A 27,019-nucleotide genomic window follows, 5' to 3' on the forward strand; every position below is an offset into this window, starting at 1 on the left:
CCTTCTCAAAGTTTTCCCCAAACAAATGAAGCGTAAGGAACACTTCTATGAGGCCGAGGTTACCCTAATGCTAGGCCAAAGATACTACAAGAAAACTAAAGACCAACATCCCTTAGAACACTGAAGAAAAAACCCTTAACAAAATACTAGCAAACAAATTCAGCAGCATATTAAAAGAATTATATACCATGACCAAGTAGAATTTATTCCTAGATTGCAAGGATGGTTCAACATATGAAAATGGATCAACATATGAAAATGGATCAACATAATATACCACAACAACAAAATGAAGAAAAAAATTACTTAATCATCTCAGTTGATGCAGAAAAAAATCTTTTTGAAAAAATGTAATACCCTTTCATGATAAAAACACTCAATAAACTAAGAATAAAAGGACACTATCTTGGGACTTCCCTGGTGGTCTAGTGGCTAAGACTCCACACTCCCAATGCAGGGGACCCGGGTTCAATCCCTGGTCAAGGATCTAGATCCCACATGCTACAACTAAGAGTTCGCATGCTGCAACTAAAAGATCCCTCAGGCCACAACGAAGGTCCCATACACGGCAACAAAGATCCACGTGCTGCAACTAAGAGCCAGCGTGGCCAAATATATATTTCTAAAAATTATTTTTAAAAAAGTACACTACCTCAACATAATAAAAGCCACATATAAAAACCCACAGCAAACATCACACCAAATGGTGAAATATTGAAAGCTTTTCCTCTACTAACAGGAATAGGGCGAGGATACCCACACTTACCACTTACTTACAACATAGTAATGGAAGTCCTAGACAGCAAGAAAAAGAAATCAAAGGCATCCAAATTGGAAAGGAAGAAATAAAAATTTTTCAGATGATTATTCAGATGCTATGTTAAATGTGGGAAACCTTACAGATTACACACACACAAATTATTTTTAGAATAAATGAATTCAGCAAAGTAGCACAGGATACAAAGTCAATACACAAATATCAGTAGTCAGTTGCATTTCTATACACTAATAATGAATAATTTGAAAAGGAAATTACAAAAATGATTCTATTTACAATAGCATCAGAAAGAAAACCATACCCAGAAATTTATTTAACCAAGGAAGTGAAAAAATTATATAATGAAAACTATAAAACATTTCTGAAAGAAAGTAAATAAGACAAATGGAAATACATGGTGTGTTCATGGGCTGGAAAACTTAATATTGTTAAAATGTCAATACTACCCAAAGCAATCAGATTCAGTGCAATCCCTATCAAAATCCCAGTGACTTTTTTTTGCAGAACTAGAATAAGCCATCCCCAAATTCATATGGAATCTCAAGGGACCCCAAATAACCAGAACAGTCCTGAAAGAAAGGACAAGGCTGGAGGACTCACACTTCCTGATTTTAAATCATACTACAAAGCTACAGTAATCAAAACAGTGTGGTACTGGCATAAAGACAGACAAACAGACCAATTGAATAGGGAGCTCAGAAAAAACCCTCACGTATGTGGTCAAATAATTTTGACAAGGCTGTGCCAATATCATTCGATGGGGAAAGGACAATCTTTTCAACAACTGATTGGAAAACTGGATCTCCACATGCAAAGGAATGAAGTTGGACCCTTATCTCACACCACATGTAAAAGTTACCTCAAAAGAGATCAAAAACCTAAAAGACCTAAAACAAAATTATTCGAAGAAAACATACGGCAAAAGCTTCATGACACTGCATTTGACAATGACTTCTTGGATATGACACCAAATGCACGGGAAACAGAAGAATAAACAAATTAGACTTCGTGAGAGTTTTAAAATTTTGTGCATCAAAAGACAGTACCAACAGAGTAAAAACACAACTCACAGAATGGGTTAAAATACAGCTGACCCTTGAACAACACAGATTTGATCTGTATGGGTCCACTTACACATGAATTTTTTCGACAGTACATACTACAGTACTACACGTATATGGAGAAACCACAGATACAGAGGGACAACTATAAATTACATATGGATGTTCAACTGCATGGAGGGTTGATGCCCCAACCCCCATATTGTTCAAGGGTCAACTGTATTTACAAATCTTCTGGTAAGGGATTAACATCAAGAATATATAGAAAACTCCTAAAACCCAACAAAAAAACAACCACCCCAATTCAATAAGGGGCAAAGGGGACTTCCCTGGAAGTCGAGTGGTTAAGACTCCGCACTTCCACTGCAGGAGCTATGGGTTCAATCCCTGGTTGGGGAACTAAGATCCCACATGCTGCGTGGCACCGCCAAAAAATAAAACTTGATTAAAAAAGGGGGGCCAAGGGACTTGAACAGACATTTCTCCCAAGAAGATATATAAATGGCCAATAAACATAAGAAAAGATGATCAATGTCTCTATTACTTGGGAAACGCAAATAAAAACTACAATAAGGGGATTTCCCTGGTGGTGCAGTGGTTAGGAATCCACGTGCCAATGCAGGGAACACGGGTTTGAGCCCGGGTCCGGGAAGATCCCAGATGCCGTGGAGCAACTAAGCCCGTGCACCACAACTACTGAGCCTATGCTCTAGAGCCCAGGCTCTAGAATCCCTGGTCAGGGAACTAAGAATTTGCAAGCTGTGTGGCGCAGCCAAAAAAAAAAAAAAAAGTGTTATCAAGTGTTACAGTCTCTAAATACCATTTCTGAACAAAAGGAACCAGGACTCCTGGGAGTAATGGCTGATATCAGATCTACAGCAGGGAATATACAGCTGACACTGCTTCATCTTGCACCAGAAAGCAAGTATAATACCAAAGACTACTGAAGTCATGACAAAACGACTAAAGAGCTAATTGAGTAGGCTTTTACTGACCAAAGACGTTCAACAGACTGACATACAATGCAATAAATAATACATAAATCCATTTTTAATGACTAAACAGGATAGCGCCCTCATCCCCCCACCCCGAAAAAACAACCTTCAGCGGTCATTTGTGGAGGCTGGGTAGGCATCAACTCATTCTTAAAAATGATAAATACAAGAATAAAGTATTTATCTTGTCTTTTCTGTATTAACAATATTTCAAGGTAATAAAGAAACCAGGGAGTTAATTGACAAGGAAAACTTTTTCTCTATAAAATAATCACAGCTAACAGATACCGGAAAAACAAAAGAATTAGGACACCATCATTTTATAACCCCTAATGAAATAGTGAATGAAGAACTAATCAATGAACAATAAAACTATTAGGTCAAGGACTTCCCTGGTGGGCCAATGGTTAAGAATCGCCTTCCAGGGGCTTCCCTGGTGCAGCAGTGGTTAAGAATCCACCTGCCAGTGCAGAGGACACGGGTTTGATCCCTGGTCCGGGAAGATCCCACATGCTGCAGAACAACTAAGCCCCTGCGCCATAACTACTGAGCCTGCGCTCTAGAGCCCATGAGCCACAACTACTGAGCCCATGCACCACAACTACTGAAGCCTGCATGCCTAGAGCCTGTTTTCCGCAACAAGAGAAGCCACTGTAATGAGAAACCCGCACACCACAACAAAGAGTAGCCCCTGCTCGCCACAACTAGAGAAAGCCCGCGCGCAGCAACGAAGACCCAGTGCAGCCAAAAATAAATAAATAAATAAACTTATTTTTAAAAAAAGAGAAAGTTTTAAAGTGTTTCTTTAAAAATAAAAAAAAAAATCCACCTTCCAATGCAGGGGACGGGGGTTTGATCCCTGCTCGGGGAACTAAGAACCTACATGCCGTGAGGCAACTAAGCCCTCAAGCCACAACTACTGAGCCCACGCACTCTGGAGCCATGCACCACAACTAGAGAGAAGCCTGCACACCACAACAAAGAGCCTGCGTGCCGCAAAAGATCCCTTATTCCGCAATGAAGATCCTGTGTACCGCAACTAAGACCCAAGGCAGCCAAAAATAAAATTTAAAAAACAAAAAACAAAAACCATTAGGTCAAAACTGAAGGGGAATTTCTTAATATATGGATTAGGCTGACATCACCTGAACTAGGACGAATATCACTAAAAGTGATGTGTTTCCACTAGGGGTGTCATAGGAAGAACACAGCACCACCTAAGAACTCTATGGAAAAAAAAAAATTTTGAACCTGAATCCAATCATACTTCTAACAGCTTACAGGGAACATAAAGGATGGAAAAACATGTTCAATGACACCAGGATATAACCAGCAAAACCCAGAATGTAGGAAATGCTGCAGAACAAATCAGTGTCTTCTAAAAATAAATGGCACTTTTTTTAAATGGGGGAGATTTATTGATGAAAAGAGGCTGAAGAGACACAGCAACCCAAAGACCTTGTTTTAGCAACACACGAATCTCATTTAAACTCCTAACTTTTTGAAATAAACAGTTTCAACAGTTGAACAGAGTATTATAGGTGATATTAAGGAATTACTGCTGATTTTATTAAGTGTGATAATGTTTAGGATTATGATTTTTAAAAATAAAATTCATCTTTTAGAGATACATACTTTACGTATTCATAGATGAAAAAAAATATATCCAGGATTTGCTTTAAAATTTTATAGACAAAGAAATGTGGGAGGAATCGATGAAACAAGAGGCAGAAAATAGATGACTCTTAAAAAAGATAAATAATGAATACATGAGCATTAGTTGAACGATCCATTTATATTTATATTTGAAAATTTTCATAACAAAGGTGAAAAAAAAGTAGTAATCAAGCAGAAACCTCTTAAACACAGTTGTTATTCCTCACACTAAACAAGCAGCTTTTTTCCAAATAAAACTTCTTACAACAACCCTAAAAATAATTATTTGGGGGCCTTTCTGTATTCTTTCCTTCCAACAAATGACAATGAAATGAATAAAACAAACCTTCTTTTGTTAATAGACACAGGACCCTTTTTTCCTTTTCATTATGGTCATTATGGTCAAATACTCTTCCAATTAAAATGAAATTATTTTCCATATATAAAAATTACAGTAAAAAAAAGTACTTACTTCTCTAATACATATATTAAGGCATCAAACATGAAGAAAAACTGAAGGTCAGTAAACACGCATATTTTCTATAACTATCTTTAGAGACACATTTCAACTTTGACATAAATTCATGAAAACTCATACGAAGATCATATAAAAAAAGCAAAGAAGTTACTATGATATACTGGAATTTGAGAACTTCCAAAAACATCAATTTCAGGAGAAAAAATGGGTTGAATGAAAGAATAATTGGAGCAAATATTTCCTTCTAAAATAATTCAAGTGTCACACAGAATGGAATGTAAGAAAAGAAAAGAGTAATGTTCACTCCCAGTTCCTGGCAATGATGACTTCTAAGGCTTCCATGACATTACCCTTGGTTCTTACTCTTTCCCCTTTGCTTTTAGAAATCACCACCTAGTGTATTTCATGTGCAATAACCTATTGAAAACTACTAAGACTTAGAGTGTCTTCATTTCCATTTTACCCATAAGGAAACACAAACCATGTTACTGGTAAGGAACAGAGCCAAATTCTACTGCCAGTGGTTCCTACTCTGCAATCTTCCACTTTCTCCCTCAATTCTATTTCAAAAGGTCTAGGATAGATAGAAACTGAATGGGGACTTCCCTGGTGGTGCAGTGGTTAAGAATCCGCCTGCCAGCACAGGGCACATGGGTTCGATCCCTGGTCTGGGAAGATCCCACATGCCTCGGAGGAACTAAGCCCGTGCACCACAACTACTGAGCCTGTGCTCTAGAGCCCACAAGCCACAACTACTGAGCCCGCATGCCACAACTACTGAAGTCCAAGCGCCTAGAGCCCATGCTCCGCAACAAGAAAAGCCACCGCAATGAGAAGGGCGCACATGACAACAAAGAAGAGCCCCCACTCACCACAACTACAGAGAGCCCGCACGCGGCAACAAAGACCCAGTGCAGTCAAAATAAATAAATAAATAGAGTTGTTATTTAAAAAAAGAAAAAAGATATACTGTGTTGTTTGGTAGGAAGAATCAATATTGTTAAAATGACCATACTACCTACCCAAGGCAATCTACAGATTCAGTGCAATCCCTATCAAACTACCAATGGTATTTTTCACAGAACTACAACAAATAATTTTAAAATTCGCATGGAAACACAAAAGACCCCAAATAGCCAAAACAACCTTGAGAAGGAAAAACGGAGCTGAAAGAATCATGCTCCCTGACTTTAGACTATACTACAAAGCTACAGTAATCAAACAGATTTTTAAAAAAAGACACACAGATCAATGGAACAGGATAGAGAGCCCAGAAATATACACATGTACTTACGGTCAATTAATCTAAAACAAAGGAAATAAGAATGTAGAGTGGAAATAGACTGTCTCTTCAATAAGTGGCGCTGGGAAAACTGGACAGCTACGTGTAAAACAATGAAATTAGAACATTCTCTAACACCATACACAAATATAAACTCAAAATGGATTGAAGACCTAAATGTAAGACCAGATACTAAACTCCTAGAGGAAAGCATAAGCAGAACACTCTTTGACATAAATTGCAGCAATGTTTTTTTTGGAACCATCTCCTACAGTAATGGAAACAAAAACTAAAATAAATAAATGGAACCTAATTAAACTTAAAAGCTTTTGCAGAGCAAAGGAAACCATAAACAAAATGAAAAAAAAAAACCTACGGAATGGGTGAAAATATTGGCAAATGATGCGACGGACAAGGGATTAATTTCCAAAAGATACAAACAGCTCAAACTGCTCAATACCAAAAAAAACAAACAAACAAACCAAAAAATTGAAAAATGGGCAGGAACTTCCCAGGTGGTCCAGTGGTTAAGAACCCACCTTCCAATGCAGGGGACGCGGATTCAATCCCTGCTCAGGGAATTAAGATCCCACATGCCGTGGGGCAACTAAGCCTACATGCCACAACTACTGAGCCTGCACGCTCTGGAGCCCACGTGCTCTGGAGCCCACTCACCACAACTACAAGGCCCACGTGCCACAACTATTGAGCCCGCATGCCACAACTAGAGTGTCCATGTGCAACTACTGAGCCATGTGCTCTGGAGCCCACGCCCCACAACTAGAGAGAAACCCGCGCGCCACAACGAAAGATCCCGCATGCTGCAACTAAGATCCAATGCAGCCAAATAAATAAAAAACAACAACAAAAAATGGGCAAAAAACCTAAATAGACATTTCTTCAAAGAAGACATACAGATGGCCAACAGGCACATGAAAAGATGCTCCACATCGCTAAGAAAAATGCAAATCTAAACTACAATGAGATATCACCTCACACCAGTCAGAACAGCCATCATCAATAAGCATACAAATGATAATTGCTAGAGAGGGTGTGAAGAAAAGGGAACCCTGCTACACTGCTTGTGGGAATATAAACTGGTGTAGCCACTATGGAGACCAGTCTGGAGATTCCTTAAAAAACTAAAAATAGTGTCATCATATGATCCAGCAATCCCACTCCTGGGCATATATCTGGAAAAGATGAAAACTCTAACTCAAAAAGATTTATGCACCGCAATGTTCACAGTGGCACTATATACAATAGCAAAGACATGGAAACAACCTAAATGTCCATCGACAGATGAATGCATAAAGAAGATGTATATATATATACAAAGGAATATTACTCAGCCATGAAAAAGAATGAAATAATGCCATTTGCAGCAACAGGGATGGACCTGGAATTTATCATACTAAGTGAAGCAAGTTGGAAAAGAAAACAAATATATCACTTATAGGTAGAATCTAAAAAAATGATACAAATGAACTTATTTACAAAACAGAAACTGACTCACAGACATAGAAAACAAGCTTACGGTTACCAAAAGGCAAAAGGGAAAAGGGATAAATTAGGAATTTGGGAATAACAGAAACACACTGCTCTATATAAAATAAACAACAAGGACTTACTGTATGGCACAGGGGAACTACATTCAATATCTTATAATAACCTACAATGGAAAAAAATCTGAAAAAAATAAATATATGTATAACTGAATTCCTTTGCTGTACACCTGAAACTAACACAACACTGTAAATCAACTATACTTCAATAAAAAGCTACTTGTTTTGGAAAAAAATAGGAAAAAGAAAGAAAAAAGAAATACACCATGATGTTTTCTCCTGGGTCCTTTGATGTGATCTATGTGCTGATTCCCACAAAATTAAATTTGTGTCTGTGTGTATATTCATCAATCTCAATTTCTGCTCTTTGAAAAACACTTTAAAAAAAATGAAATTGAGCCATAGACTAGGAAAAAATATTTGCAAAACACATCTCTAATAAAAGATTTGTAGCCAAAATACATAAATAACTCTCAAAATGCAATGTAAGGAAACATTATATGACCCAGCAGTCCCACACCTAATTATTTACCTAATGGAAATGAAAACGTATGTGTATACAAAAACCTATAAGCAAGAAATTCAGTTGTTTTCTGTTAAAAAGAAAATGTTATTGTTCCTTATATCTCAGTGTCTCCTACTGAAGATTCCCATCTGAAATTACTTTTAGAATCACTGCTAGAAAATACTGTTTTTTTTAAGCGGATCCAGTAATGTTTGCTCCGTTTAATAATGGTACACACTTACGTAATCATATTCTCTGATCAATCACAACATTAGAATTATCTGTATTTTCCTACTACAGTCCTTTTTTTTTTTTTTAAGTCTGTTTCTACTTTATTTAAATTAATTCTTATTGGAGTATAGTTGCTTTACAATGCTGTGTTAGTTCCTACTGTACAGCAAAATGAATCAGCTATACATATACACAGATCCCCTCGTTTTTGGATTTCCTCCCCATGTAGGTCACCACAGTGCATTACACAGAGTTCCCCGTGCTATACAGTATGTTCTCATTAGTTGTCTATTTTATACATAGTATCAGTAGTGTATATGTGTCAATCCCAACCTCCCAATTCCTCCCACCTCCCCGTCCCTGTTTTTTTAATCTTTTTTTCATGTATCTTTTTATGAACTGCCCCAAATTCATTGTAGAAAGGGTTAAGTTTGAACAAATATAAAGAAATTATACCCAGGGGTAATTATACCCTGGCAGTCCAGTGGTTAAGACTCCGGGCTTCCACTGTAGAGGGCACAGGTTCAACGCCTGGTTGGGGAGCTAAGATTCCACATGCTGCACGCAGTGCGGCCAAAAAAACAAAAAAATTATACCCAACATAATAAACTTATGAAGAGTTTTTTTTCCCATTTGTATACTTTGCTTTAAAATTTTTTGAAACAGCTAATTGTTAAAGGTATATTCTTAGTGTATTAAGTACATTCTTTCTATAATATAGTATTTTTTAAAAACCTATAGGCAAATATTATGACTTTATTCATAATCACCAAAAACTATAAACAATACAACTGTCTTTCAACTGCCAAGTGGATAAACAAATTGTGCTACATCCATAAAATAGAATGTTAGTCACCAATAAAAAGCAACTGCTGATGCATGCAACAATATGGATGAATCTCAAATACATTATGCTAAGTGAAAGAAGCAAAACTCATACGGCTGCGTACTGTATTATGTCATTTATACAACTTTCTGAAAACACAAAATTACAGAAAAGAAAACAGATCGGGGCTAGAGGTAGGGGACAGGCTGTCTGTAAAGGGACATGAAGGAATTTGGGGGTTGATGGAACTGTTCTATATCTTGACTATCTTGGTAGCTACTGAAATATATGTATTTGTCAAAACTTACTGAATTGTACAATAAGAAGAGTAAATTTTACTCTACATAAATTTTACCTCAATAAACCTTAAATATATTTTCCCCATGCCTTGAATCAGTAATTTCACTTCTACAGTTACAGACAAAAATTACACATAATGCTGTTTGCTTTAGCCTTTTTCAGTAACAACTTCAATGAGCTATAATTCACATGCCATATAATTCACCCATTTAAAGTGCACAATTCAATCAGTGTTAGTATCTTCAGAGTCATACAACCATGACCACAATCAATTTTAGAATATTTTAATTACCCCAGAAAGAAATCTCAAACCCTTTGTCTATCACTCCCTTGTCCCAGCATTTCCCCTAGTTTAGCCTCATTTTTAATAGGAAATAATTTTAAACAACCTAAGAACTGGAGAATAGTCCTATATTATGGTTTATCTGTAGGAAAGAATATTACAATGCCATTAAAATTATGTTAACAGGTATATTTTTAATAACAGAAGCAGTGCTTAGAACAAAAATTTAGGTTAAAAAAATTCAGGAAACAAAATTATATAAGTAGTAGTTATGCTTGAATAAAATATTGTGATTTTTAAAAAGGCACAAAGGTTAAGAAAAATGGCCTGTCAATCAATATGGTTGTATTATCAGAATTTATATAAGAGAATGGAATGAGAAGTAGTTGGAACAATTTGGACAGGTCTTTAGGATATATGGTAAAAATATCTAGAGAAGTGGTACTCAACCAGGGGCAACTTTGCCCCTCAGGAGACATCTCGCCGTGCCTGGAGATATTTTTAGTTCCCACAAATGGGGAATCAGGGCTACTGGCATGTAGTTGATAGAGTGCAGGTACGCTGCTAAACATCCACAATGCACAGAACAATTCGCCCTGCCCCAAACAAACAATGACTTGGTCCAAAACGTCAATGGTATTGAGGTTGAGAAACTCTAACCTACACTTTATAATGAAGTTGTTATACACTACTCATGAGCAATTTAGATCAGTAATCTAATATAAAGAAATAATAGTTTCCTCCTTCATCCCCATTACTATGTATATTCTTTTCCAGTTTTCCCACCTCAGTTTATGGTGCCACCAACTATCTAGTTTAACAAGGTGAAAACCTAGGGGTCAGCAGTCTTCTTTATTTTCCTACATTCATCCATCAACAAGTCCTATTGACTCCATCTCCAAAATGTATCACAACCAATTCTCACCATCTCCACCTACCCCAAACAACGGTTACCTTCACACAAGGATTACACCCAAAGAGCCTCCTAACTGACCCTGTTGCCCACCTTGCTCCCTGAAGTTCATCCTGCACACAGGAGCTAAAGGAATCTTTTTAAGAGCTCATATTTGAATACCACAAACTGGCTTCTCAGAGAAATATCTAACATTATTTCTTCCCACCCCAGTCACTCACTATCATATTATCCTGTGCTCTCTTATGTTCTTCACTACCTGAAATTATTTTATCAATTTCTTGTTTATTTTCTATCTTGCCCCCCCCATTAGCACGAACCTTGACTTTCTTTTTCTTTTGTTCATTATTATTTCTCTAGCACCTAAAACCATGTGTGAAATGTATCTTAAACATTTGTTGAATGAACCAATCTCTCTTACACTAATGTTGATCTATTTGCTCCACTGGAGCCAAAGACTAACATGACACTACATCTCCGAAGAAAGGAGACTGAATCTCCTGAAGTGCACTGCTATTCTTAATGTTAATCAGCCAAAAAACAAGAAATTATAGGTCAGGATGTTAGCTCCTTAGAAGGAGGGGGGAATGAGTTCTTCCCCCCAAATCTCAAACTGCTTCCAAGTTCCAAAGAAAAGATATCCTCTGCTCACTAGACAAGCTGAAGGCTTAGTAGGTAAATGTTGCCCATTTCTCCTAGATCAGCCATATATAAGAGCCAGTTGTATTTGTTTTCTAATTCCCTCCTACTATGCTAAACTTTTAACAGCCTTGTGTAAAAATCATAGCCTGATCTCAGCTGTGTTGGGTGGAATTAAGCAAAGATTCTGTCTCCACATTCGGGCTGCAGAGCCCAAGGAGAACCCCTACCAAAGCTAACATGATAGTAGCAGAGATAACCAAAAAGAAACTCTCCCACGAAGGAAAAGTAAATTTCTAGGATGACAGTAAGGACTGTGAGGCAACCTGCCGCTTGCCACAGGGAGAGAATCCAAAGAGTACCTATCTTGGAGAATTAGAATAGTAGTGAGGGAGCCAATGTGTTACCTTATAGATGAACAGATTTTCATTTCTGAAGATAAATCAGTCTCCAACGTATAAAATGAATGGGGTAGAGGAAACAGTAGAGAACGGAAAGGGAAAACGAGTCGTAAAGGCAAGGAAAGTAAAAAGACAAAGCACGTAAAACAAGTACCAGAACTAGGGTGGTGGCAGCAGAAATAAAGTTTTAAAAATCACGGGACTTGGGACTTCCAAGACTTTCAACAAGATTGAAAACTTAGTATTTCTGGATCATTCACCTTATAAAAAAACGAGAGTTGGGACTTCCCTGGTGGCACAGTGGTTTAGAATCCACCTGCCAATGCAGGGGACACGGGTTCGATGCCTGGTCCGGGAAGATTCCACATGCCACGGAGCAACTAAGCCCGTGCGCCACAACCACTGAGCCTGTGCTCTAGAGCCTGCGAGCCACAACTACTGAAGCCCGCACGCCTAGAGCCCGTGCTCCGCAACAAGAGAAGCCACCACAATGAGATGCCCGTGCACCGCAACAAAGAGTAGCCCCGCTCGCCGCAACTAGAGAAAGCTCGCGCGCAGCAATGAAAATGCGACACAGCCATAAATAAATAAACAAAATCAAAAACAAAACCTGGATTAATAAGAAAAAGGGAAGAAGCAAGATAACTCAGAGTTTCTAACTTGGGTGAGATAACACAGGAAGAAAAACAGGTTAAGAAGGAACAGAGCACTATTTGGGAGAGTAAGTACTTGTCAAGGATATAGAGAGTTCTTCCATTTTAGGCATACTGACTTAGCAATATTTGTAAGACATCAAAATACAAGTCAAAGCTCACATTTGGAAACACTGATTTTGAGTTTTAGAGACAACAGCGAAGCAAAGAAGAAAGGAAATCACATAATGTATTTAATGGGTAGTGGTTAAAATCACTGTAGAAGGGATTACCCAAGAAAAATACAGGCTGAGGGAACAAGACCTACTGGGCAAGCAAAGAGTTAAAATGACTGAAAAGAAGCAATTCAAGAAAAGAACCATGCGAATGCCTTCTTATAAATAAGGGAGAAGTTTCAAGGAAGGAGTGGGCAATAGGATCAGATGTCTAACAAAGATCAAAAAGGAGGGGCTTCCCTGGTGGCACAGTGGTTAAGAATCCACCTGCCAATGCAGGGGACAAGGGTTCAAGCCCTAGTCCGGGAAGATCCCACATGCCGCGGAGCAACTAAGCCCGTGTGCCACAACTACTGAGCCCACCCACCACAACTACTGAAGCTCACCTGCCTAGAGCCCATGCTCCAGAAAAAGAGAAGCCACTGCGATGAGAAGCCCATGCTCCGCAAGGAAGAGTAGCCCCCGCTCGCCACAACTAGAGAAAGCCCACACGCAGCAACGAAGACCCAACGCAACCAAAAATAAGATAAAAAAATAAATAAATTTTTTAAAAAAAGGAAAGTTCCAAAAAAGCATCAATTAGATTTGGTGATTATTAGATCATTTCAGTGATCTTAAAGAGAATTTCCGGGGGGTGGGATGAATTGGGAGATTGGGATTGACATATATACACTACCGATACTATGTATAAAATGGATAACTAATGAGAATCTACTGTATAACACAGGGAACTCTACTAAATGCTCTGTGGTGACCTAAATGGGAAGGAAATCCAAAAAAGAGGGGCTATATGTATACATACAGCTGATTCACTCTGCTGTACAGTAGAAACTAACACAACATTGTAAAGCAACTGTATACTCCAATAAAAATTAAAAAAAAAAAAAAGAGAATTTCAGTGGTGAAACAGAAGGAAAAGCAGATGCGGCTGAGGAGTGAACAGGAAATATACAGCTGATACCATCTCAAAACAACTCCAAAGTCAAAAGGCTTGCCTGAGTTCAAACTGTAGTCTATAACTACCATTTCCCACTGAAAGGAAGTTCTTGGAGTTAATTCCAAATCTGAAATGATAATGTATAGGATGAGCCTAGAAACATCTTTTTGGCCAAAAAGGGAAGACTCTTTCAAGGACTACTGGAGTTAAGTCAAAAGGATACAGGTGCCTAAGAATTTTATTATTTTTGATGCTAATATAAATGAAATCACTTTCTTGATTTCCTTTCAGGATTGTTCATTACTAGCGTGTAGAAATACAACTGATTTTTTTGTGTTGCTTTTTTTACCCTGAACTTTTTTGAATTTCTCACAGGGTTTGATTTCGGTGGGGGGTAGATTTTTAGAGGTTTCTACATACATGATCATGTCCTCTGTAAATACAGTTTTACTTCTTTCTTTCCAATTTGGATGTCTTTTATTTCTTTCTTGCCTAACTGCTCAGGCTAAAACTTCATATACATTGAGTAGAAATGCCAAAATAGGGCTTGTCTTATTCCTATTCTGAGGAAAAAATTTTCAGTCTTTAATCATCAAATATGATGTTAGCTACGATTTTTCATATATGGCCTTTATCATGTTGAGAAAGTTCCCTTCTATTCCTAGTTTCTTGAGTGCTTTTATAAAAGGTGTTGGGTTTTTTTTCAAATGCTTTTTTTCCTATATCAACAAATATAATCATGTGTTTCTTTCCTTCATTCTATCAATGTGGTGTATTACACTCACTGATACTTTGAAAAATTTAACCAAGGAGGTGTAAAACTTACACACTGAGAGACTTGTACAAAACATTGCTGAAAGAAATTAAAGAAGACCTAAATAAATTGGAAGACATCCCATTTATTGGGACATTTAATAGTGTTGGGATGAAAAATACTACCCAAGAGATTGACAGATTCAATGCAATCCCTATCAAAATTCAAATGGCACTTTTCACAGGAACAGAAAAAAATCCTAAATTTCATAAGGAATTTTAAAAGACCCCAAGTAGCCAAAACAATCTTGAAAAAAAGAACAAAAAACAAAGTTGGAGGACTTACACTTTCCAATTTCAAACTTCCTACAAAGCTACAGTAATCAAAACAGTGTAAACAAGGGACTTCCCTGGCAGTCCAGTGGTTAAGACTCCATGCTCTCGAAACTTGCCTGGTGGCACAGTGGTTAAGAATCCACCTGCCAATGCAGGGGATATGGGGTCAATCCCTGGTCTGGGAGGATCCCACATGCTGTGGAGCAACTAAGCCCATGCACCACAACTACTGAGCCTGCACTCTAGAGCCCGCAAGCCACAGCTACTAAACCCCACGCACCTAGAGTCCATGTTCCGCAACAAGAGAAGCCACCACAATGAGTAGAACGTGGACCGCAACAAAGAACAGCCCCCGCTCGTCGCAACTAGAGAAAGCCCGCGCGCAGCAACCAAGACCCAATGCAGCCATAAATAAATAAATAAATAAATAAATTTTATTTAAAAAAAGACTGTGCTCTCACTGCCAAGGGCCCAGCTTCAATCCCTGGTTGGAGAACTAAAATCCCCAAGCCACTAGGGCAAAACAAACAAACAAAAACCCACAATGAGGGATAAATTAGGAATTTGGGATTAACAGATACATACTACCATATATAAAACAGATAAACAACAAGGACCTGCTGTAGAGCACAGGGAACTATATTCAATATCTTGTAATAACCTATAATGGAAAAGAATCTGAAAAAGAATATATACATGTATAACTGAATCACTCTACTGTACACCTGAACATTGTAAATCAACTATACTTGAAAAAAAAATCAAAACCACAATGAATGTAACATACAACATGATAAATATAATTAATACTGCTATATGTTACACATGAAAGTTGTTAAGAGAATAAGGCCTAAGAGTTCTCATCACAAGAAAAAAATTTTTTTTCTATTTCTTTAAGTTTGTATCTATACGAGATGATGGATGCTCACTAAATTTATTGTGATGATCATTTCATGATGTATGTAAGTCAGATCATTATGCTGTACACCTTAAACTTATACAATCCTGTACATCAATTATATCTCAATAAAACAGGGGGAAAAAACCCGCAATGAGATGCCACTTCACACCCACTAGGATAGCTATTACCAAAAGAAAAGAACAAGCGTTGGAGAGGATGTAGAGAAATCAGAACCCCCATGCGTTGCTAGTGAGAATGGAAATGGGTGCAGCCTCTGTGGAAAACAGTCTGGTGATTCCTCAAAAAGACAGACATAGAATTTCTATATGACCCAGCAAATCCATTTCTTGGTACATACCCAAAACAACTGAAAGCAGGAACTCAGATACTTGTATGGCAATGGTTACAGCAACGTAAAGGTAGCAACAACCCAAGCATCAATCAACAGAGGAACAGATAAACAAAACGTGTTACATACATACAATGGACTATTATTAGGCCATTAAAAAAATGAAGTTCTGATACATGCTTCAACATGGATAAATCTTGAAAACGTTATGCTAAGTGAACTAAGACACCAAAGGTCAAATATTTATGATTTCACTTATACGAAATACCTAGAATAGGCAAATTCTGATTAGAATAGGCAGAAAACACACCAAGGGCTGGAGGGAAAAGCAATGGAGAGCTATGCCTTAATGTACATACAAAGTTTGTTTGGGATGAAATAGTGGTGATAGTTGCACAACATTGTTAATGTACTTAATGCCACTGAATTATAAACTTTAAATGATTAAAATGATAAATTTTATGTTATGTATATTTTAAGACATTACAAAATTTTAAGGCAATTGTTTAAATATAAAATAATAACAATTTTTAAAAAGGATTCAGGTACTAACCTTAAAGACCCTGCTGTAGGCTGAATTGTGCCCCCAAAAGATATGTCCACCCAGAATCTAAGAATGTGATCTTTTTGAAATAAACTTCTTTGCAGATGTAATTAATATAAAGATCTTGAGATGAAATCACCCTAGATTAGGGTGGGCCCTAAATCCAATGAAGATCATCCTTAGACAGAAAAGAAGAAACAGAGACAGGAGGCCATGTGAAGGTGGAGGCAGAGACTGGAGTAATGCTGCCACAAAAATCAAATAACACCTGGGTCCACCAGAGGTTGGAAGAGACAAAGGATTCTTTCCGAGTCTTCAGAGACAGCATGGTCCTGCTAACACCTTGATTTTGGACTTCTGGCCTCCAGAACCGTGCAAAATAAATTTCTGCTGTTTTAAGCCACTAAGTTTCTGGTGAGGTATGCCAAATCTAGGAAAATAATACAGATTTTGGTACACAGAGGTGGCGTGCTGCTGTAATAAATACCTAAAAATGTGGAAGTAACTTTAGAATTGGGAAATAGGTACAAGGTGGATGAATTTTGAGAAGCATGATAGAAAAAGTCTAGATTGCCTTTAAGAGATGGTTGGTACAAATATAGACATATCTGTATTCACCAATTCTAATGAAGGTTCAGAAAGAAGTGAGGAGCAAAAAAGAGAAAGCTACTATTACTTTAGAGAATACATATACTATGAACAGAATGTTGGAAAAAAATATGTTAAGGGTGCTTCTGGTGAGATCTCAGAGGGAAATGAAGACTATGTTACTGGGAACTAGACGGTGATCCTTGTTAGAAAGGAGCAGAAAACTCAGCTGAATTGTGTTCTACTGTTAGGTAGAAGGCAGAACTTGGAAGCAATGAACTTGGAGATTTCTAAGCAAAGTGTTGAGGTGAGCCTGGATACCCCTTGCTGCTTATAGGAAAAAGGGAAAGGAAAGAGGTAAACTAAAGAAGGAACCATTAAGCAAAAAGGAAACAACTCTTAATGATTTGAGCCTATCCAGATTGCAAAGGATGCTAAAATTAGGAAATCCATTATAAGAAAAGTGTGCTCTAGTGAGAGGATGAAGGGTGTAGCTGGGCAACCACTTACTGAAGATATTAAGTGTGTGACTCATGGATCCAATTAATCATCTCAACTTAAGTCAGGAATAGAGATGGGGTTATCCAGGAAAGATCTGTGAAGAACTCTCTTTTCTAACTGTGTGGATACCCTTAATATATAAAGGAGAGTCACAGGTTTTTGAGCATTATTAAACCAGAAAAAACACGGTCAGACTGTTCTTAAAGGAAGAAACTAGACGAAGTGGAAAAAAAAAAAACTGACTTCTGGAATTCTATGGGCAGGAAAGAGCTAATAAAGTTACTCAGCTGCCAACAAGTGCTACTCTTCAAGAAAAAGAAAAATGACTCCAAAGACAGAGCCACAGGCACAAAGGCAGAGGCTAGAGAAGCAGGCCCAAAACAGGGGTCAACAGTGCCTCCATGGACCCAGAGGGCAGAAGATCAAGTCACAGAGAATTATTCTCAGGTCTTGAGAATTATTCTCTTGTCCTGGTGGGTTCTGAACTTGATTAGGACTAGTGATCCCTTTATTCCTTCCATTTTCTTCCTTTTAGAAAAGCAATGTCCATGCTATGCTTGTCCCACAATTGTATTTTGGAAGTAGAAAATTTGTTTTCTGGTTTCACAGGTCCACACATAAAGAGAAATTTTACTCCAGATGGATCATACCCAGAGTCACACCTATACCTAATTTAGATGGTTGAGATACTGAGATTTGGGACTTTTTGAGATGATATTAGATGAGTTGGGCTTAAAAATTCATGTTGTAATGAGTTGAGACTTTTGGGGTGTTGCGATGAGGTGAATGTATTTTGCACGCAGAATGGACATGAAGTTTGGGGACAAAAGGGCGGACTGTAGTGGGTTGAATTGTGGCCCCTAAAGGACATGTCCACCCAGAACCTCAGAATGTGTGCAGAATGGGTTTTGCAGATGTAATTAAGGTAAGGATCCTGAGATGAGAGCATCCTGAATTAGGATGGACCCTAAATCCAATGAAGAGTATCCTTAGAAGACACTGAAAGACATAGAGAGAAGGCGGCAGTGTGAAGATGGAGGCAGAAACTGGAGTTATACTGCCACAAATCAAGGAACACAAATCAATCCACAAGAAGCTGGAAGAGGCAAGGAAGGATTCTTTCCTAGAGCCTTCAGAGAGAACACTGCCTTGCCAACACCTTATTTTCAGACAGCCAGCCTCCAGAACTCTGAGATAACAAATTTCTGTTGTTTTAAGCCAAGTTGGTAGTAATTTGTTATGGCAGCCTTCGGAAACTAATACAGACACCCATTGATCAAAAATATGACAAATTTAAACATCAAAAAGAATACTAACCACAATAAATTTAAATATATAAACTATATTAAAATTCATGAGTTCATAGTGGTATCCCCTCCCAAACCTCAACTTTGGGATTTGCTAAGGTGTCAATTCATTCTTCTGAAAATTGGTAAAGGGGAAAAAATAAGCAATTATTCTGCTTCTCCTGTATAAATGATTTTACAGGGTAACCAAATAATTGATAAAGGAACTCTTTATGAAAGAATTCCAATGAATAAATATAGGGGAAATGATAGAAAATCACTCTTCTAATGAAATAATGGATCTAGGCAACAATCATCAATGGCTGATAAATCCATTAGGTGAAAAGTTAAGAACTATATTGGATTCTCCTGACAGAACCTAAACTGATCAATTTTAGTATCACTAAGTGTGACAACCACCAGAAACTTAAGAGACATATAAACCAAATGAAATGGTAAATCTCATTTGGATAGTGATTTAAACAAACCAATTGTAAAAAGACATTTAAAGAATCAAAGAAATCTGAACTGGATTAAGGAACTCTTAATTTTGTTAGGTATAACAGTATTGTGGTTGTATTTTTTTTTAATTCTTATCTGTTAGAAATACATACAGAAGTACTTATAGATTAAATGATGTGATACCTGAGACTTCTTTGAAGTTATTTCATAGAAAGGAAGGAAAGAAGGGAGGGAGCAAGGAAAGAAAGAAAAGAAAGGAAAGAAAGAAAAAGAAAGGAAGGAAGAAGTTAGATGAGACAGGAATGGCAAAATATTGATAACTGTTTAGTTGCCTCCTGGAATGATGCAATTAAGAATTTGCAGCATCACCTAATAGAGTGACTATACGTCCTAATTAGTCCAGGACAGTCCCAGTTCATGGCTATTGTCCCACTGTAATTATTAAATAGCACACCCTTTCATTCTTAAAATTGTCTGATGGAAAATAAATTATACAATCACTCTATTTATGAATTTTTCTTTCCAAAGAAACTGAACCTAAATCTCATAAAGCTCTACCAATTCAAGTTCTCAACCTTGGCTGCAGACTGAAATCACTTGGGAAATTTTTTAAAATACTGATGCCTAGAATCCACCCTATGAATTCCGATTTAATTGACCTGGGAATCAGGATATTTAAGAGCTCGCCACGTAATTCTAATGTTTCAGCCAAAATAGAGAACCACTGCTCTATATCTAACTATTTTGTGGAAAATATGAAGGGTAATTGAACATGTTAAACACCACGAGAATTCGATCAGCCAAAACCAGAATGTGGTAAATTTTCCTGGACAAATGAGCTAGTTTTTTAAACAAATAAATAGCATGAGAAAAAGTGCAGGGGCTATAGGGGACAGGGGATGGGAGGGGATGGTTAAAGTTAACAGAAACTTAAGAGACATATAAACCAAATGAAATAGTAAATCTCATTTGGATAGCGATTTAAACAAACCAATTGTAAAAAGACATTTAAAGAATCAGAGAAATCTGAACTAGATTAAGAAACTCTTAATTTTGTTAGGTATGATAGTATTGTGGTTGTTTTTTTTTTTTTCTTATCTGTTAGAAATACATACAGAAGTATTTATAGATTAAATGATGTGATACCTGAGATTTCTTTGAAGTTATTTCATCAAAGAAAGAAAAGGAAAAAAAGAGAAAGGAAGGAAAAAGTTGGATGAGACAGGAATGGCAAAATGTTGATAACTGTTTAGTTGTCAAAACTGGGTATTAAGAACATGGGGTTTATTGTACCAATCTATATTTTATATTCTATATTGATACAGAATTATGAAACAAAGTTTTTAAATTTTGCCCATAAATGTGTAGTATGCATGTGAGTGTCTACATATAAATTTGTAAGACATTTTGGGAAATGTAAAGAAAGATGAACACATGTGATCTTTGACCTCAAAGATTAGTGGGTAGCCTATATGTTGGACAAAAAAGGTTTGTTCAGGTACTGTCTTTGGTCAAAGACAGGAAGGCAGCTAACTCAAGATTCTGGGAGGCCAGAACGATAAGAATGAAATTAAAATAACATTATAAGTATTCCCTAAGCATAAGAAAGTGACTGTGGGTATATTATTGCTAAATACCAGAGGATGAACATAACCAGACTTTGAAAAGCCCATGCTCTTACTATTGGGTTGAGCCATATGAAAAGGCATTTCTGTACATCAAATATTAGCAATTTTGTATGGTAGAGCCCAATACTATGTTAAAATGCTTTCTTTTTCTTTCTTTTGCTACAATAATTACATACTGTTAACTCATAGTAAAATAATCAGAATATTTAAGGGAAATGTCAGTCTTTTTTAAAAAGTAGTAGTAGTCAGTCTTCTTTAAAAGTTGGTCTCCTAATACAGAACTCAAAAATATCTTATAAATATCCAGAGAAGGCTTCCCCGGTGGCGCAGTGGTTGAGAATCTGCCTGCTAATGCAGGGGACACGGGTTCGAGCCCTGGTCTGGGAAGATCCCACATGCCGCGGAGCAACTAGGCCCGTGAGCCACAACTACTGAGCCTACGCGTCTGGAGCCTGTGCTCCGCAGCAAGAGAGGCCACGATAGTGAGAGGCCCGCGCACCGCGATGAAGAGTGGCCCCCGCTTGCCGCAACTAGAGAGGGCCCTAGCACAGAAAGTAAGACCCAACATAACAATCAATCAATCAATCAATAAATCTTTAAAAAAAAAAAAAAATCCAGAGAAATTGCAATTGTACATTTATCTATTTATATTCTCTTTAGTATATAATAAAATCATTCCATTTTCAAAGGAAGCATAAGCTTCATCTTTAAATGAATCATAGCTTTAAAATATTTGGTGTATATTTCTTAAAAATAAACATGTGAGTTGCATGTGTTTTAAGGTTATCTCAAGATATATTTCATAGGCAGAAAGTTAATTTGATGCTTCCTGATAAGTAATTTACATCGATTTGTTTTAAATATAATTCAATGTTTTTTGTTTTGTTTCTTCTTGGTTTTTTTTTGAGGGGGCCGCACCACGTGGCATGCAGGATCTTAGTTCCCCAACCAGGGATCGAAGCCTGCGCCTGCGCCCTCTGCAGAGGAAGTGCGGAGTCTTAACCACTGGGACCACCAGGGAAGTCCCTAATTCAATATTATTTTAACAACCAAAAATTCCAAATAATGAATTCTGAACCTATACTATTATTTACACATATTACCATATATTACACATTTACCATATATCATATATATTAATAACTAATGTATGTTTATTAATTACTGCATGTTATTATAATGAATTCTAACCTATACTATTTATCAAACAGTACAATTTTTCAAGTGGTACTTGATCCTGGTTTAGCCTATTATATTATGACCTTGAGCTCTCTCTGTGCCGCAGTTTCCTCATTTATAAAATGGGACAGTAATAGTAACTACTATTTATGGAATTAATGAGAATTAAAAAACATACTACATATAAAATATTTAGAATGACTGGAAATTAAAATGTTTATAAATGCCAGGTATTATCATTATTTACAGAAGCCTCTGCTAGTTACAAGATGGGCACTGTGAAAACAATTCAGGATCACTGTCAACACTAGAATGGTCTCTTCGAAATGCTCTCTATACGAAGAGCCAATGCATTCTTAAAGTAGATAACTTACACTGTGTACACATGATCTGCAAATATTTTTAATGATATGTACCACCATGTTTTTAAGCAACACATTTAGCCAAAAGACAAAAGATAAAAAGTTCATTAAGGAATTAAGAGGGATAAACCTTTTGCAATTATTTTATTATAAAATATTAAAATAATGGAAATCCAAAACAAAACTTCTCCATAATTCCATCAGTAGTAAAATCAATGTTTTCATTTGTTCATGTTATTTTCTATTCCTATCTACATGCACGTTCAATTTTTACATACTTACAATAACAAAATAGATTACATTTTCACTTAATATTATACCCCGAGTATTTTTCCATTTTGCAAAATTCTCCCCCTTAGTCTCCCTTTCCTTTCTTATCCCCACCTGCTGAAGGTAATCAATGGTAACAGCCTGACATGTGTCCTCCACAAGTTTCTCCAAGCTCATACATATACAAGTATAGACACATATGTGAGGAAGAAAGATCACTTTGTTTTTACAAAAATGGAAGCATACTACTTATACATATGCTTTCTCTCTCTATTAAGCATGCCAAACACATATACCTCAAATTTAATATACAGAAAAGTTTAAGTATGAAAATGGACACAACTTACTAGACCAGGTAATAACACATACACTTACAAAAGTTATTATTATTTTGTATGTAACCTTTGAAAAGATAAAGGGATTTCACAAAAAAATTTGGCCACCAGATTTAGTTAGATCTCATGCTTCTAATAGTTTATTACAATAACCATGCATAAAATAACCCCTCTACTTACAAGCCTACGTAATGAATTTTAAAACTTATTTCAGAAAATAAAAATTTTACAGTCTTTAAAAAAACTCATAAATAATATCTCAAAAGTATCCTGACTTTAAAGTAAGAGAGTGTGAGTGTGTGTGTATAATACTGGCTTTCAGAGACTCCCCTGGTGGTCCAGTGGTTAAGACTTCGCCTTCCAATGCAGGGGGTGCGGGTTTGATCCCTGGTCAGGGAGCTAAGATCCCACATACCTCACAGCCAAAAAACCAAAACAACATAAAACAGAAGCAATATTGTAACAAAATTCAATAAAGACTTTAAAAATGGTCCACATCAAAAAAAAAAAAAACAAACCTCAGTGCCTTAAAAAAAAAAAAAAATACTGGCCTTCATTTGAACTTGGTTCTTTCTAAGGCAGAGATGACAGATGGATGTAGTGCTCACCCACCCACATATTCAGCTTCCCCATGTTCACAAATTGAGAGACTGGCATTCAGATATAGTCTGAATACAATCAAATCAATCTTACCTAATTAATACCTATTGTCCTAAGTGCCCACAAACATAAGACACCAGGCAGACCTACAAAGAATTTAAGGTTGTTAACTCAATGGTTTTAAAAACACACTCTCCCATCTAACTGTAATCCAGAACAATCACAAGATCCTTAAATCTGGATTCACAGAAGAGAACTTAGGGTGTAAAGGGTGATATGAAAGATAACTGAAGGTCCCAGAATTACAAACCAGATAACTTGGTACCCAAGCCATAGAGCCTCTAATGCAACAGGTAAACTTTTCTTACCAAAAATCAATTTTTGAGTTCCTATTATGTGAAGGTCATAGGTGTTGGAGATGCAAAAAGCATATAATGGCCCTACCCTTATGGAGTTCACAATATAGCAGAAGAGTCAGAATATATAATTCTAAATGATCATAAATACCATATACCAGAGCACAATGCCTAGCATATAGTTCATGAACTAGCACAGGTACTCAACAATTTTTTGTGACTTATGATTATAAAAGTCAAAGGCAGTAAGCATCATAAATACAATACCATGTCATCAATGAAATTTCAGATTAAATAATCTAAACTTATTATCTAGGCCTACGTAGTTTGTTTAACTACCTCAAGGCAAACTATTTTATAAGATACTGTACTTTTGTACACAGTCCCCACTAATCTGCTTGGAGTACACATATGGAATCCATGTGGAGTTTAAGCACAGGCACAGACAAAAAATGAAGGAAAAAAAGCACATGCACCATGTGTACCATTTAAGACAACTCTACTGAACATTCTAACCAAACTATCAAAACCAAAATGGATTATGGAGCCTAAAAGACACTGACTGTAACCTTCCTCCACAATGAAACTGGTAAAATAATGGGGAAAACCTGTACGAGTGCTCTATATATTACATACTGTTAAAAAATAATAAAGTTTAGACTGCTACCAGTGTGGCACCTTTTAAGTGTATTAGAAGAGAAAGAAGTATTTAATATCTAGTTGAATTTGTTACCAAAGCACATAGATGTTTTCTAAAACATTCTACCTTATACTGTGAATGACAACAGCATTAGTAGTAACTGGATTCAGAGACCTCCTTGAATAAACATTACACATCTAAAATAATTTATTCTTTATATTTTAATTGGTGGACCACATGCCATACGCCTTCACTCAAGCATAATGAGGATCCAGTTTAAAACTGGCTCACAGCATGAAGAACAATTTAAAATTTCAAAACACGTGCATTCCATAACCAACATTTATACTAAGTGAACTATTTGGACATACTATCACACAGCTTAATTTGTCCTATGTATGAGAAAGATCTAATTATTGCATGAGGGAGATCTAAAATTTTATAAACCTAAGACTAGCAACAATAAATTTTAATTGCTCAATACTACAGTGAAATGCATTAAAATAAGAACTGATGAATAAAGAGACAAATGTGGATAAATATGTGATAAAACAAGTATAGCAAAATGTTAATGGTAGAATCTAGATGGTGGATACTATGGACACTCCCTGTAAATTTTTTCAGCTATGTAGTTGAAAATATTTTCCTAATAAATTGTGGAAAAAATACTGCTTGACACTTCCCTCGTTATTTACCCTTTAAGCTTTTAAGGAGAGAAACATAGATTTTAAAAACGCCTATGTGACATCCAAAACAAGCACCGTAGTTTGGACAAACATGGATTCAAATCCCAGCTCAACCTCTTAACTAGCTATCTGATCTTAACTATTTAACCCCTCTACGCCTACATTTCCTCATCTGCAAAATGGGTTTCACATAGTAAATGTGAGGTTTAATTCTTCCTATAAAGCACAGTGCTAGGCACATGGTAAGCACTCAAAATGTTAGTTGTATTATCTATATGAGATTGCTAACTTTATGATAAATCGAAAGGGCATTCTCAATAAAGATTACGCAGTAATTTTTTAAGCAGTTGGCTTAACACTAACTTCATTTTGATACCGTTCACAAAAAGGAAGATTCCTGGTAGTAAACTTACTGCTTAACACGCTAAGCGGGAGGGCGGCGGGGGGTAAAAGAAAAAATCTAAAAATACTGCTCAATCGACAGTACTGTATTATTCTCCATCTGAAAAAAAAATCACTCAATTAAATAAGAAAAGTTTCAAGACAAACTTTAAAAGGCACTCAACAACTATGTGGAATTGGCTTCGCCTCTGCAGGTTGTTTGGGTACATCCTTGATATGACAAAACTTGTCACACTCTTCCACGTTCTTAAATGTTGGTAAAGAGGCTAGACTAGAAAATGACATTGATAGTTGCCAAAATCTTTCTCATACATCAGGGCATGCCAACGACCCCACTTCTTCTCAGGTAAGAGCACCACTTCCACCTTGGTCTTGATAATGGTTGGGGGGGAGGGGAAAGGAGGCAGGAAAATGAATTCGCGATGGTATCACCGAAGACCCCTCCACCACTCATTCCCGCCACCACCACCCCCACCTGACCTCTCTCCTGTTAAACTTCCAGACTCTGGTTCACCGAAGATGCACTTAAGTATCTGACACCTTCCCTCCCCTGGCCCAAATAACCCACCCCCAGTGTTGGAAAAATAAAAAAACACAAACAACAGCCCCCGCCCCTCCCCCTCCCAACCAGCAGCAAATCTTTGTCCCACCTGCCGAAGGACCACTCTAAGCGCGCTACAGACCCAAGGTTGCCTCAGTCCTGCCCGCAACCTTTCCCCAACCGGGCCTCGGCGACCCCTCCACGAGCCTACGCATGGCCCATTCCCGGCCCCGGCCCCGGCCCCGGGACGCGGCCCCCGCCCCGCCCCCCGCCGCCCGCCGCCCGCCGCCCGAGTTCTGCCTCACCTCACCTACCCTCTTTCGGGGGCTGGACTCCACCTCTCTCTCCGCCATGTTGGGCCCCGCTCGGAACCACTGCGGCTCCCAGCGCTGTGGCGGCGGAACCTCTCGGGCCCCCGGCCCCCGCCCACACTGCAGGCACGGCCGCCTCGCGGCAGCTTCCCCGGACCTGGCCGAGCCTGGCGCTTAGAGTGGGGAGGGGGCGGATGCCGCGCGCCGGGTCGGAGATCTGGATATCCCACGGGTGCGCGCGTAGGCGGTACGGCCTGCCCGAGAAAGGGGG

At 37.5% G+C, this 27,019-nt stretch overlaps 1 protein-coding gene across 2 annotated transcripts in view; it reads right to left on the bottom strand.

Moving 5' to 3' along the window:
• Nucleotides 1-27,019, bottom strand: part of ZMYM4 (zinc finger MYM-type containing 4) — a 170,669-nt gene extending 143,650 nt beyond the window's left edge. The window contains exon 1 of one of the 2 annotated variants that reach the window (XM_061184507.1): nucleotides 26,752-27,019. Coding sequence is in view for 1 of the 2 variants with exons in the window: in XM_061184504.1 (XP_061040487.1) it covers nucleotides 26,752-26,790 (39 nt within the window). In the remaining variant the exon portion in view is untranslated. The remainder of the gene's footprint in view (nucleotides 1-26,751) is intronic. The other variant, XM_061184504.1, reaches the window with a different exon arrangement.

The sequence above is a fragment of the Eubalaena glacialis genome, chromosome 3 (assembly GCF_028564815.1).
Source record: "Eubalaena glacialis isolate mEubGla1 chromosome 3, mEubGla1.1.hap2.+ XY, whole genome shotgun sequence".
In the NCBI taxonomy this organism is placed as follows: Eukaryota; Metazoa; Chordata; class Mammalia; order Artiodactyla; family Balaenidae; genus Eubalaena; species Eubalaena glacialis.